The sequence below is a fragment of the Sinocyclocheilus grahami genome, unplaced genomic scaffold (assembly GCF_001515645.1).
Source record: "Sinocyclocheilus grahami isolate Dianchi unplaced genomic scaffold, SAMN03320097.WGS_v1.1 scaffold855.1, whole genome shotgun sequence".
Lineage (NCBI taxonomy): Eukaryota > Metazoa > Chordata > Actinopteri > Cypriniformes > Cyprinidae > Sinocyclocheilus > Sinocyclocheilus grahami.
Genome location: NW_015506034.1, coordinates 381,197 through 393,748, shown reverse-complemented (window position 1 = coordinate 393,748; position 12,552 = coordinate 381,197). Strand labels below are relative to the sequence as shown.

Sequence of the window (12,552 nt, the reverse complement as noted above, 5' to 3'; positions counted from 1 at the left end):
AGGAACAGGAAATAGGAAATAAAGATCTCATAAAGGCAAAGTCCTGATGATGGAAAGGGATCCATTAGAGCTAGGGAGAAATCTTTTACACTGTATGACAAGTGAATAAGGGGAATAAACATATTCACATACTCAAAATGCTAATTTTATCCTTCTGCTATGAATATCAATATTTTTGCATTGATGGTTGTAAAAAAAAATATTTGCTGTTCTTAAAAAATATCTGTAATACAATAATAATGCTAAATTTAACATTATCATTCAAAAGTTTGGGGTCAGTAAGTTTTTTTTAGATGGAAAGGGATCCATTAGAGCTAGGGAGAAATCTTTTACACTGTATGACAAGTGAATAAGGGGAATAAACATATTCACATACTCAAAATGCTAATTTTATCCTTCTGCTATGAATATCAATATTTTTGCATTGATGGTTGTAAAAAAAATATTTGCTGTTCTTAAAAAATATCTGTAATACAATAATAATGCTAAATTTAACATTATCATTCAAAAGTTTGGGGTCAGTAAGTTTTTTTTTTTATTATTCAGCAAATACACATTCAATTGATCTAAAGTGACAGTAAAAACATTTATGATGTTACAAAATATTTCTATTGAAATCTTTATACCTTTTAAAGGAATAAGGATCATGTCAAGCATCATGTGACACTGAAGACTGGAGTAATGTCATTGCAGGAATAAATTATCTTTAAAATATCTTGAAATTAGCTTTAGAAAATAGCATTTTAGATATTTACTGTTTTTACTATATCATCAAATACATTTTCTTTAAAAACATTTAAAATTGTTATCAACCCCAAACTTTTGAACGGTAGTGCACATATATCATTTAAATGCAATTAAAATATTTCACAACACAGAATTTTCACAATAATGATGGACTGTTTCTGCAGAGCTAAATCAAATGAATAGACACAGGCAGCACATTATCTTCTGCCCTAGATAGGACCTGACCTAGAGCCATTTTAATTACTTTCCCTAACAATGAGAGAAAAAAACTAAAGACCTAATGCAGCCCGCACATTCTCTGCTTCAGCTGTTTCATTGACGAGGATCCAACATGCTTTGCTTTACTTCTACAATAAACCGATTACAGCGGTATGTCATCAGAAAGACATTATGTAATAGCAGCAGCTCCCAGAATGAGTCATGTCATAGTAACAAACCTTCCATTAAAAAGACCAGACTGCAGGCACATACAAGCCCCTGCAAGAGCCTCTATTCTTAACTAAGTCTGGACACTACAAGTGTCACTTATTGATGATCTTTTTGAGTAAGGGGTCCTCCTACTTCCTATATTCTAACGTTACTGTAAGATACAGTGTGTGCATCAACACACAAGATATATATGCTATCTATCACAACATTGAAAAGGGTCGCCAATACAAGTCACCTACCGAGGTCACTTAATAAGACTACCAAGACACAGCTGTGAGTGTGCTGTCCTTGTAAGTGAAACAGGCAGAATACAGCTCTTGCAGCATCAAACGGCATGCACAGGTCTGCACCACCATCACCAGTAAACAAACATGCATGTATAAAGAGCATCATACCGGTCTCTCTAGCTTCAGCACTGAGGACTTTCCTGGCTCGTACTCAAATATGCTCTTGGGCTCAGCGCGGTACTTCCTGGTGTCTACTTTCTTGTCAGGGGGCTCCCACTCATTCCTGCAGGGATGCATGGGGGGAGAGATGGAGTCATACAGCAAGGGAGGTGGAGAGTCACCATGGCATCCAGCAAGGGCAATTTTTAGCTGTACGTTCCCATACATGCAGCTTATGTTTTAAAAACACATCATACATTACATACATATAAGCACTTAAATCATCTAACCAATCTACACCAACATGGGTTCAGTTACCTATTTTGTATAACTGTAATTTAACACAATATTTCATTATAAATTATTACAATGTACTTTACAATACATCTCAGATCTTTGAGACTTTATGTACTAGGTACCATGAACTAACAATTAATATAAATTTTTTAACAATTTATTAATCTGCATTGTGATCTATGTTCATTTATATGAATAGATATAAATAAATTACATATATTTATACAAATATTATAACAATAATACTGTATAACACTAGTATAGCAACAGTTTATTTATATAAAGGTATATAAATGTGCTACTGTTTATACTATTAATTCATGTTTGTTCATAATAAACTAACTTTAAAAAGAAATAAGAATAAACATTAACCTAGAAAAATAAACAAAGCACAGTTTAACGTTAGTTCAATAATTCAAGTGAAAATGTAAACATTTAAAAAATATCCATAATTTAATAATTATGCTATATTTAACATTATTGTGCATTACCATTCAAAAGTTTGGGATCGGATGAATACGATTTTTTTTTTATTCAGCATCATTACTTTTTTATTTTGATAAATTTAATGCATTAAAGACATTTATAATATTACAAAAGATTTATATTTAAAATAAACATTGTTCTTTCTGACTTTCTATTCATCAAATAATCCTGAAAAAAGTGTAAATCCAATAAATTTCTGAATTTCTATATTTGTGCAAATCTTGATGATTCATGTTCTCCACAAATAGTGCAGAATCTTAAAAATGTCTTATTCATTTAATGTCATTAAATGGTTTTGTGTTTAAAATCTGTCAAAATGCTAAAAACCTTGTTTATCCCCAGTTTTAATTTAGATTTTGAATTCATATATTTGAATTTATGTATATCAAACCGAAAGTAATCTACAAAGATTCACGGTAAAGACACTTTATGGTAATGACTTTTCTGCTAGTGAACACTGATGACTGAAAGAAAGGGGTATCTATTATTAATTTTAACAGCAAACAGCAACATCTCCTAAGCCAACACATGCTTGTTAATGCAGCATGACAAATGCTAAAATACAATGTTGCACATTTTGAGGTTTTGTGAAGAAATGTCATCATCTCTATGTTGAGCAACACTAGCATGGTGCAAGAATTCACACCATAATACGAAAGTTTCAGGACATCAGTCAATAAATGTGCTAGAATCTCCTTCAGAAATCATTCTATTTGTTTCATAGTGTCACGGCTCACCTCTGAGGTTTTAGGGAAGATGTGCGTGTTGGCACAGGCAGCTGTCCTCTGGAGCTCCCCATGTCTACAGCACTCTTGGAACGAGGGACTGCCCGCACTGAAACACAGCTTTCCTTTAAATAAGAATAGTGTAGTTTTTATTTTCTCTCACGGGATTAAAACGAAAACACTTACCATCCTCACCAGAATATGACGGCCTATCATCTGAAAAAGTCAGAAAATACTTATTAGGCACAAATAAAACTTAATACTGAGCGATGAAGCAATACACCTGACATATTTTTGTGAAACTTACAATATATTATATTTATTTCACATTTCAAATGTATTCCTAAGGTAGTTTGTAACCTCTTTTCTTATTGTGCTCTACTTGGTGTAGCCTGTGCTCTAAAGCAGCATCTTTGGGAGGTATTCTAAATATCTAATATATACTAGGTGAAAATTACAGGGATTAGTGTGACATATATAGCAGTCCATTATCAACTAAACAGCAGCCAAGACAAGGCCACTTTATTTCCCCAGACTAATCCAACCAGTAGATGGCACTATAACCACAGCGGTGTGTTTTTTTGATGCTGGAATTTTCCATTGACCTCAAAGTTACAGTACAAATAAAAAAAAATCACCGCAATCTACTGAAAGGAGGCATTTCAATGATGATTATTTAACAAATACTTGAGACCAGCATTATTCTGGCTGACGGTAGGGCTCCGATTAGTGCCACTGCCCTGCTCCACCACAGCTTCTGAAACACACACTCAGATCATAAACGTCCAGAACACAAGATAAAATACACACTGGCCTGGTACTTTCAGCTGATATTTATCTAGGACAAAATCTTTAAAAGGATCACTGAATGATTTCATGTTTAAATGAATAAATCATGGCTACAGCCCTATTTGAACGGCAATTGTTTTTCCTAAGAAGGTCAGATATATTTGCATTTGACAGATGTACTTTGTGATTTTAATCCCTTTGGAATCAAACATGTTTCTGTTTTTCTTGCAAACCTTCTCCTCATTTATTTTGACCATTGTTGAATACCATAACTACATTTCCCGTGGCACTGACTGATGCATCTTTATTATGAATTCAACGAGTCCCCCCTGCTGTATAGAATTTTTTTTTTTTTTAAGAATCATACTGAGCCCAAATTTCGAACAGTAGTTCACATTTTATACAAAATGTTTAATCTCCACTCCCATAACCATACACTCCCAACTAATAATTACAGAGATCCTATCCAGTACATGAAATCGCAGACGTCTTATGGTAATTTTAACTCAAACTAATCACAAGGGAGAGATCATTCTATATCGTTTCTCTTTCTATATCATGAAAGCATTTAGCTTTTTAATGCACATGATACTTTTACTTTTGATCCCACCTGAAGTATTGAGAGGCTGTTATTTACCTCTGCTGTGCTGCGGCAGGACAATTGTTGGGTTGACGCTGCTGGTGGGGGGATATGAAGAGGACACTTTGGCTGATGAAGTAATAGCACTCAGCTGATCAAGGCAGGACGTGAGCTGAGACTGACCCTCACTTACAAGTGAGTTCACCTGAGGAGAACACACAAAAGCAGACACTCTAGTGTCACATACTGGTTGTGAAATACAGACAACTTTTAATTTCCCAGGATTCCTCATGGGGGAAATTTGCTTCACTAAACTTCTCTCTCGAGCAAACAATTGTTGCAAAGATCCTTCTGCAATGCTGCTGTAGACAATGACAGATAACATAGGATAGCACTTATTTGGTTACTTCTAATTAATTGCTTTCTGTGTTGAGGAGGTAGTCAACACCAGGAGTATTCCACTTTATAATTACTTTTATTAAGATTTATTTAATGCTTAGTCAGTAGTATTTTTATAATATTATAGTACTTATTTGTATAATTCACATAAAATGACTAATATTAATAAATTTTATATGTTCAGTTTTCATTTTAAAGGGATAGTCCTCCAATCAGTTGGTGGTAGCCATTGACTCTCATAGTATGGAAAAAATACTACGCAAGTCAATGGCTACCAGCAACTGTTTGGTTACCAGCATTCTTCAAAGTATCTTATTTTGTGTTCAACAGAAGAAAGAAATTCATACAGTTTTGGAACAACATGAGGGTTAAATGATAATAAAATGTAACATTTTGGGTGAACTATCCCTTTAATTTTTGTTTAAGTTTTAGTCATTTTGTTATGTGCTTTTGTCAGTGGTCTACTTAGCTTTCATTTATTTTTAAGTTTTAGTAATTTTAGTACTTCAACATATTCAACTTACTTTTTCAATTAGTTGCATTTCTACATTTTTAATGTGATAGTTTTATATAATTTTTAATGTAATATTTCCAATAACATTTTTATTATTTTAACAGTAAAATTTTTAGTTAACAATAACACTTGCTTAACAAATAGTTCGTTAAAAATTTGTTAATAGTGAGAAATTACATACTTTTTTCATGTAACTTCTCCACTAATTCCCTAGTGTACCTTCAAGGATACATAATTGAACCCCTTGGATCTACACCATTATAGATTTAAAAAAAAACTAGAAATGTCATCTTGCTTGTAAAATATTGACAACATTCAGTCAGTGCACTCATTTAAATGATTTTAAGATTGAGGAGTTCCTCAGTGTCTCCAGAGATCTTGGGATCAAGCTGTTTAATTAGCACTGATATCAATCTCTGGCATTTTTGCAAGAAAGCAAAGCACTGCTAAAAAGGAATGACGTTCAGACATGGTGACTCACCTTTCTTGGTGTCTCATTGACTTGAGTTGAATTTAAATCAGCTCCGGTGTTGTTTACACGTTTCTCTGCCAGACTTGTTTCTGTGGCATCTCCATTGACCGCACCAAGCCATCCACCTGCAACAAATCCAAACAGTTTGGATTCTTAAAGGATCAGGCAATCTCCAAGGCTCTTTATAAAACCTAAAAAGGCATAAACATGAAATAAAGCTGCCTCTACTTGGCAGTGAACCTGTTTGTTTTCAGCGTTAACCACAATTTATGCCACAACAAATTCCTTGATCTTCCATTAAACGAATCACCAGCCAGAATCTGTCAGAACTGAACCCCACAGAAAGTCTTCATCCACAGAGAAGCTAATTTATGACTGGAAAAAAACGATTCTCTGAACTTTGTCAGAAGAACAAGGAGACCATTGAACCCACTATAAGAAGTGATTGTTCCAATGGCCTTTTTATTCAGGCACAACAACAATTAAGGCATCTCTCCCAAGTGCTGGCAGTTAGCCAGGATAGTCCCAACACTGAAGGTTCCCGTTTCCACAGCTCAAAGTGGGTGTGAACAAAAGACATCTTTGATTATCCCCTGCAAATATGAACGTTCACTGAAAGTTATTTGAGCAGAATTAGAATCAGAATGAGCTTTATTCGCCAAGTGTGTGCAAACACACAAGGAATTTGTTGTGGTTTTTAGGAGCTCTTGGTACAAACATACATACATACATATATGACATTGAGAACATAAGATCATTTAAATAAGTAAGACTAAGGGAAATAATAATAATGTGGTAAACATCTGGAACAGAAGATTTACGTACATATTTGTGCATTATTTATGTATATAAATCTATGCATTTACATAAAACTTGAGAGAGAGGCAATAATTAGTTATTAAAAAATTAATTACAGACGACAGGTGGTAATTTGAATTTATTGAAAGGATAGCCCCTTGAGATGTAACATCTCATTTTCAAGGGGGTCCTATAAACACAAAAACAAAATATTACATCATAAACAAAACAACCATACAAAACATGTACACACACAAATATACAAAAACAAAAGACATGCTCAATCAGTCCCCCACTCCCACAGCATGATTACAAAACAATCAACATCATACATAAGCAGAATCAACAAAAGAAAACTTAGAAACATACACAAACTATTTTGAGATAAGAAAATATAGATAACCTAAAACAATAAAAGGAAGTAGCAGATCTCAAAGACTGACTGGACTTTCTCTTTTCTTTAGATACGGTTGCTCCTTTACGCTTAAAGAATATTAAGGAAAACAGACTGACACCATGGCATAACAAGCACACTCGGAGCCCGAAAAATGGAGAGCAGCTGGAAGAAAACAAAACTAGAAGTATTTTGTATTGCATGGAGGGAAAGTACTTCTACTTATAGAAAAGCTCTAAAAACGGCTAGATCTGCTTACTTTTCGTCTCTTTTAGAAGAAAACAAACGTTTACAGTGGCTAAATTAACGAAAAATAAAGCATCAACAGATGCAGACATTTCCCAACAGCACAGCAGTAATGACTTTATGAACTTCTTTACTTCCAAGATCGATACTATTAGAGATAAAATTCTAACCATGCAGCCATCAGCTACAGTATCACATCAGACATTGCACTATAGATCCCCTGAGGAACAATTCCACTCATTCTCTGCTATAGGAGAGGAAGAATTGTATAAACTTGTCAAATCAACAAAACCAACATTTATGTTAGACCCTATTCCATCTAAGCTACTAAAATAGGTGCTTCCAGCTATGTTCCTTCTTAGAGAGAAATTGTCTCTGAGAGGATTTCCAGTCAGGATTTAGACTGTATCATAGTACTGAGACTGCTCTCATCAGAGTTAGAAACGACCTGCTCTTATCATCCGATCGTGGTTGTATTTCTCTATTAGTGCTACTGGATCTTAGTGCTGTGTTTGACATTATCAACCACAACATTCTTTTGACTAGACTACAAAATTATGTTGGCATTAGTGGAATTGCATTGGCATGGTTCAAATCTTACTTATCTGACCGTCATCAATAACAGCGAATGAAGAGGTATCATATCGATCACAAGTACAGTATGGAGTACCACAAGGCTCAGTACTAGGACCACTGCTTTTCATACTTTACATGTTTCCCTTGGGAAATATCATCAGGAAACATGGTGTTAGCTTTCACTGTTATGCTGATGATACTCAGCTCTATATTTCTTCACGGCCTGACGAAACATACCAATTCACGGAATGCATAGTTGGTATAAAAAATGGATGACTAGTAATTTCCTACTGCTAAATTCTGAAAAAACTCAAAATGTAATAACCTAGAACACTGTCTAACAATTGATGGCTGCTCTGTCAATTCTTCATCATCAGTTAGGAACCTAGGTGTGTTATTTGACAGCAATCTTTCCTTTGAAAACCATGTTTCTAGCATTTGTAAAACCGCATTTTTCCATCTTAAAAATATATCTAAATTATGACCTATGCTCTCAATGTCAAATCCAGAAACGTTAAGTCATGACCTCAAGGTTAGATTATAGTAATGATTTATTGGGTGGTTGCTCTGCACACTTAATAAACAAACTCCACCTGGTCCAAAATGCAGCAGCTTGAGTTCTTACTAGAACCAGGAAGTATGACCATATTAGCCCGGTTCAGTCAACACTGGACTGGCTCCCTATTGAATATCGTATACATTTTAAAATCAGGCTAATTACTTATAGAGCCCTGAATGGTTTAGCTCCTCAGTACTTGAGTGAGCTCATATCACATTATAGTCCTTCACGTCCGCTGCAATCTCAAAACTCTGGCCATTTGATAATACCTAGAATATCAAAATCAACTGCTGGCGGCAGATTCTTTTCCTATTTAGTGCCCAAATTCTGGAACAATCTACTTAGCGTTGTTCGGGAGGCAGACACACTCTGTCAGTTTAAATCTAGATTAAAGACTCATCTCTTTAACCTGGCATACACATAACACACTATCACACTTCTATAATTCAAATCCGTTAAAGGATTATTAGGCTGCATTAAATAGGTCAACCGGAAACGGGAACACTTCCCATAACATAAATGTTTCTCCATTTCTGTCACCGATGAAGTTTTGGTTCCTTGCCACTGTCGCCTTTAGCTTGCTTAGTTGGAGACACTTAATTTCTGGCAAGATTGTCGCCTTGATTGCACAGACACTATTAGAAGAGAGCAGAACTGGATGATGACATCACTGAATTATCTATGAACTGACTTTAGCTGAAAATTTTACTTTGTTATTGTCCTCTTGCATTATTGACAAACTATTTTCCTACTTGGCACTGTAAAGCTGCTTTGACACAATCTGTATTGTATAAATCGCTATATAAATAAAGGTGACTTGACTTGACTTGACTTGAAGCAGGAGGGGACTTCACAGAACTCCAGTGATCTGCTGAAGATCAGTGTGAAGATGGATTACAGCTGGACAGCACAGGCTTTAAGGCAAGCTGGAGAAACACTGTCTGGGCCTTTGGCTTTCATTATCTTCTGTTTCCTGAAGACTTTGCCTACATTATCTTCACAGATCTTAAGTGCAGGCTGAGAAGCAGTAGGGGGGAGGGAGGGAGGGTGTTGATGGCTGTGTTGTGAGATGGTCAGAGTGGGTGTGGGGTGTGAGACCAGGCTTTTTGAACCTACAGTAAAAACTCAAACTGTCAGCTAAAAGTTGATTCTCCACAGTACTGGGGGATGGGGTCTTGTAGCTGGTGATGGCTTTCAGGCCCTTCCACACTTATGTAGGGTCGTTGCTTGAAAACTGTTTTTTCAGCTTTTCAGAGTAGCTTCTCTTATCTCCCTATTCAGTGTTTATTTGGCCTGTTTGTACAAGGCTTGGCGAAGCTGTTTGAGTTTTGCACTGAACCAAGGTTTGTCATTGTTATATTTTAAATAAGTCCTGGTTGGAACACACATGTCCTCACAGAAACTGATGTAGGATGTCATGGTGTCAGTGAGCTCATCCAGATCATTGGCTGCAGCCTCAAAAACACTCAAATCAGTGCAGTCAAAGCAGGCTTGTAAATCCCATTCTGCTTCATTAGTCCATATCTTTACAGTTTTTACTACAGCCTTAGCAGATTTAAGTTTCTGCTTGTAGGCTGGTAGAAAATGAACCAAACAGTGATCAGAGAGTCCCAGAGACACTCGGGGGACAGAGTGGTATGCATTCTTTAAAACGGTGTAGCAATGGTCCAGGACATTGCTGTCCCTGGTGGGGCATGTGATGTGCTGTATTTAGGCAGTTTGCGGGTGAGATTAGCTTTATTAAAATCACTAAGAATGATAATGAAAGCAATGAAGTTGACTGTCAGACAATGCTGTGTATGTTCCAAAAAAATACAAATCTGTCTAATTTGCTGTGCAATTTAGCAACTAACCACATCATGTCCATTGACTGTTAAAATAACATAACATGGACCTTTTCAGTAATAGGAAAAGAGGAAACTCAAGAAAACACCATTCCTGTAAACAGAAATCTTTCCAGTTAATGGGTGTACAGTAAAAAATAAAAGCATTTAGTGCACATTATCTGCAACTACAAACATATAAGTAACATTATGACAGCACACAACAATTAGTCTGGCACTGTTCTGCTTTGTGCAATATATTCAGAGCACTCTCCTATTGACAAATCCTACATTTCCAACTCACTTTTGGCAGAGTTCTTGGATAGCTCTTGGCTTGTGCCGTCCTCATCATCGATATGCACTAGTGTGGCCCTCAAAGTAACAGCACCCTTGCCCTTGCAAACACGGGTAGGGTCCAGCTCTGCAAAAACATAGCGCAAAGAAATTCTTTCAAAGCACTAAATAAAGTTTTATATTACTCATTTGATATTACTCAGAACGTTAGTCCCCCAAATACTACAAATGCTGCTCTTACCAGTGGGCATGAGATCAGGGGAACTCTTCATGATTCTCAAAGGTGTTACTCTCACAGCAGATACAGTGCGCCGACAGGGTGGACATGCTGCAAGACACATACATCCAAAAAATAAACTAAGTAGAGCTTGCATCTATCATTGTTTTTAACCTCCTCTGTGACATTTTGTGACCCACTTGTTGAGAACCACTGAGCTAGTTTTACGGAGTTATTGTTAGACTTTATTAAGAACAGCAGCACTAATAATGGTCATATAGAGACCGGAGGGCTTTTTAAGTTCTTGGAAGATTGTAATCACAGTGTTCTCTGAAGGTTGGCACAAATATCAAGGAAAGATGGATGAACGGAAGGAAATAGGGGGCCTGGCAGTGAGAATACTGATTCAACAATGACTCAAGCCAGAGAAGAAGACAGAGAGAGTCTGTTTGTGATTGCTTACTCATGAGCCTCCTGCATCAAGACATTAGACAGCTATTATTCCTTGCTACTGTCTTTTATGTATTACTTAATACGGTGTTACAGCTTAAACGGTGTAAAAGAGGCTTAAACAATATCATACGGTATCATATATTTCAGTTGTTTTCAATATCGGTGTTGTAATTGTTTTGTATTGCATGTTTCATTCATGCCCATTTAATTGTAACTAAAGGCTGGTGTAACCTCAAGAAACTGGATGGAGATACTGAAAATGTGGCATGCTTACCAGGGGCTGCATCAAATTTCCCTGTGCCCTCTGCTGGAGAGCCCTGCAAATGACAATGGATGAAAGCAGAGATTAAGGGAGATGCTGAGACAGGGAACAGTGTTGCTCGGCAAGTCATCAGGAAAGAGAACAAAGAATATTGAGTGGTTGGCAATCAAGATTTCGGCAACTCAACAACAACACCTTAAAGATATGTTCCTTAGCATTCCTACAATTGCAAAAAAGCTGGTGCAAAAAGTACGGGTGGGCAATATAACCAAAATCTTATTTTACAATTTGAGAAGTGTTATCACAATATATCGTCCTGCTGCCCAGCCCTAGCGAAAAGTATGACACTTGAGCAGTGATCACCCCCAAAAAAAAAACCCTGGCCTATTTGTTGAAATTGCTTGCTTGACTTGCTTGGTATATTTAGGCCTGATTTCAATGGCTTTGAGTGGGGGTGGGGGGTGGGGGGGGTTCTGACATGTTGGTGTTACATCTTTCACTTGAATGTTATATAAGTTGCACTGAGTAAATGAGGCTGGATAAAACAAACTATGTCCATCTTCTTTCAGGCTGCAAAGTAACAAAATGAGATTATTTTAAAGGGGATGATTCTTTTCTATACCCACTGTAAATATTTAAAATCTGAAAACAATACGATTGGCTCGATTGTGAAATTCCAACCAGAATAACATTACAAACAATCCTACTAATATGTGCGTGAGGGTGCTGCTGATGCATGAGGAGACTGACAATCCCTCTAACTGATGTCTGTGGTTCACACTGAAACAAGATACAAAGTGACCTGTTACAGAACATTGGCTGAGTAAGAAAATATGGGTCAATGAAAATGTATGTGTTTCAGTAGCTGCCAATGGATATCCCTCCAATGGATATTCCATGTTTCTGCCCTGTAACAAATGAGTAAGTTGCTTTGGATAAAATTATCTGCCAAATTAGATAATGATTAGTATTTTAGATACTAATTACTATTTGCCAAACGAGAGCTTTCTTTAGACATACAAAATATTACAGAGGTCCTGGATAATTGCAGGTATTCCTGTAACATTTCTAATGGATCCCAATGTAAACATTAGCCATCTGTCTCT

General features: G+C 36.2%; 1 protein-coding gene across 1 annotated transcript in view; it reads right to left on the bottom strand.

The window, feature by feature from the left end:
* Window positions 1-10,786, bottom strand: part of LOC107563040 (sorbin and SH3 domain-containing protein 1-like) — a 32,033-nt gene extending 21,247 nt beyond the window's left edge. Inside the window, exons 1-7 of the mRNA XM_016247815.1 lie at window positions 10,756-10,786; window positions 10,525-10,641; window positions 5,834-5,949; window positions 4,497-4,644; window positions 3,257-3,286; window positions 3,083-3,179; window positions 1,572-1,686 (exon numbers count right to left, since the gene is read on the bottom strand). Of these exons, the coding sequence (XP_016103301.1) occupies window positions 1,572-1,686; window positions 3,083-3,179; window positions 3,257-3,286; window positions 4,497-4,644; window positions 5,834-5,949; window positions 10,525-10,641; window positions 10,756-10,786 (654 nt within the window). The remainder of the gene's footprint in view (window positions 1-1,571; window positions 1,687-3,082; window positions 3,180-3,256; window positions 3,287-4,496; window positions 4,645-5,833; window positions 5,950-10,524; window positions 10,642-10,755) is intronic.
* Between the last annotated feature and the right edge of the window lie 1,766 nt (window positions 10,787-12,552).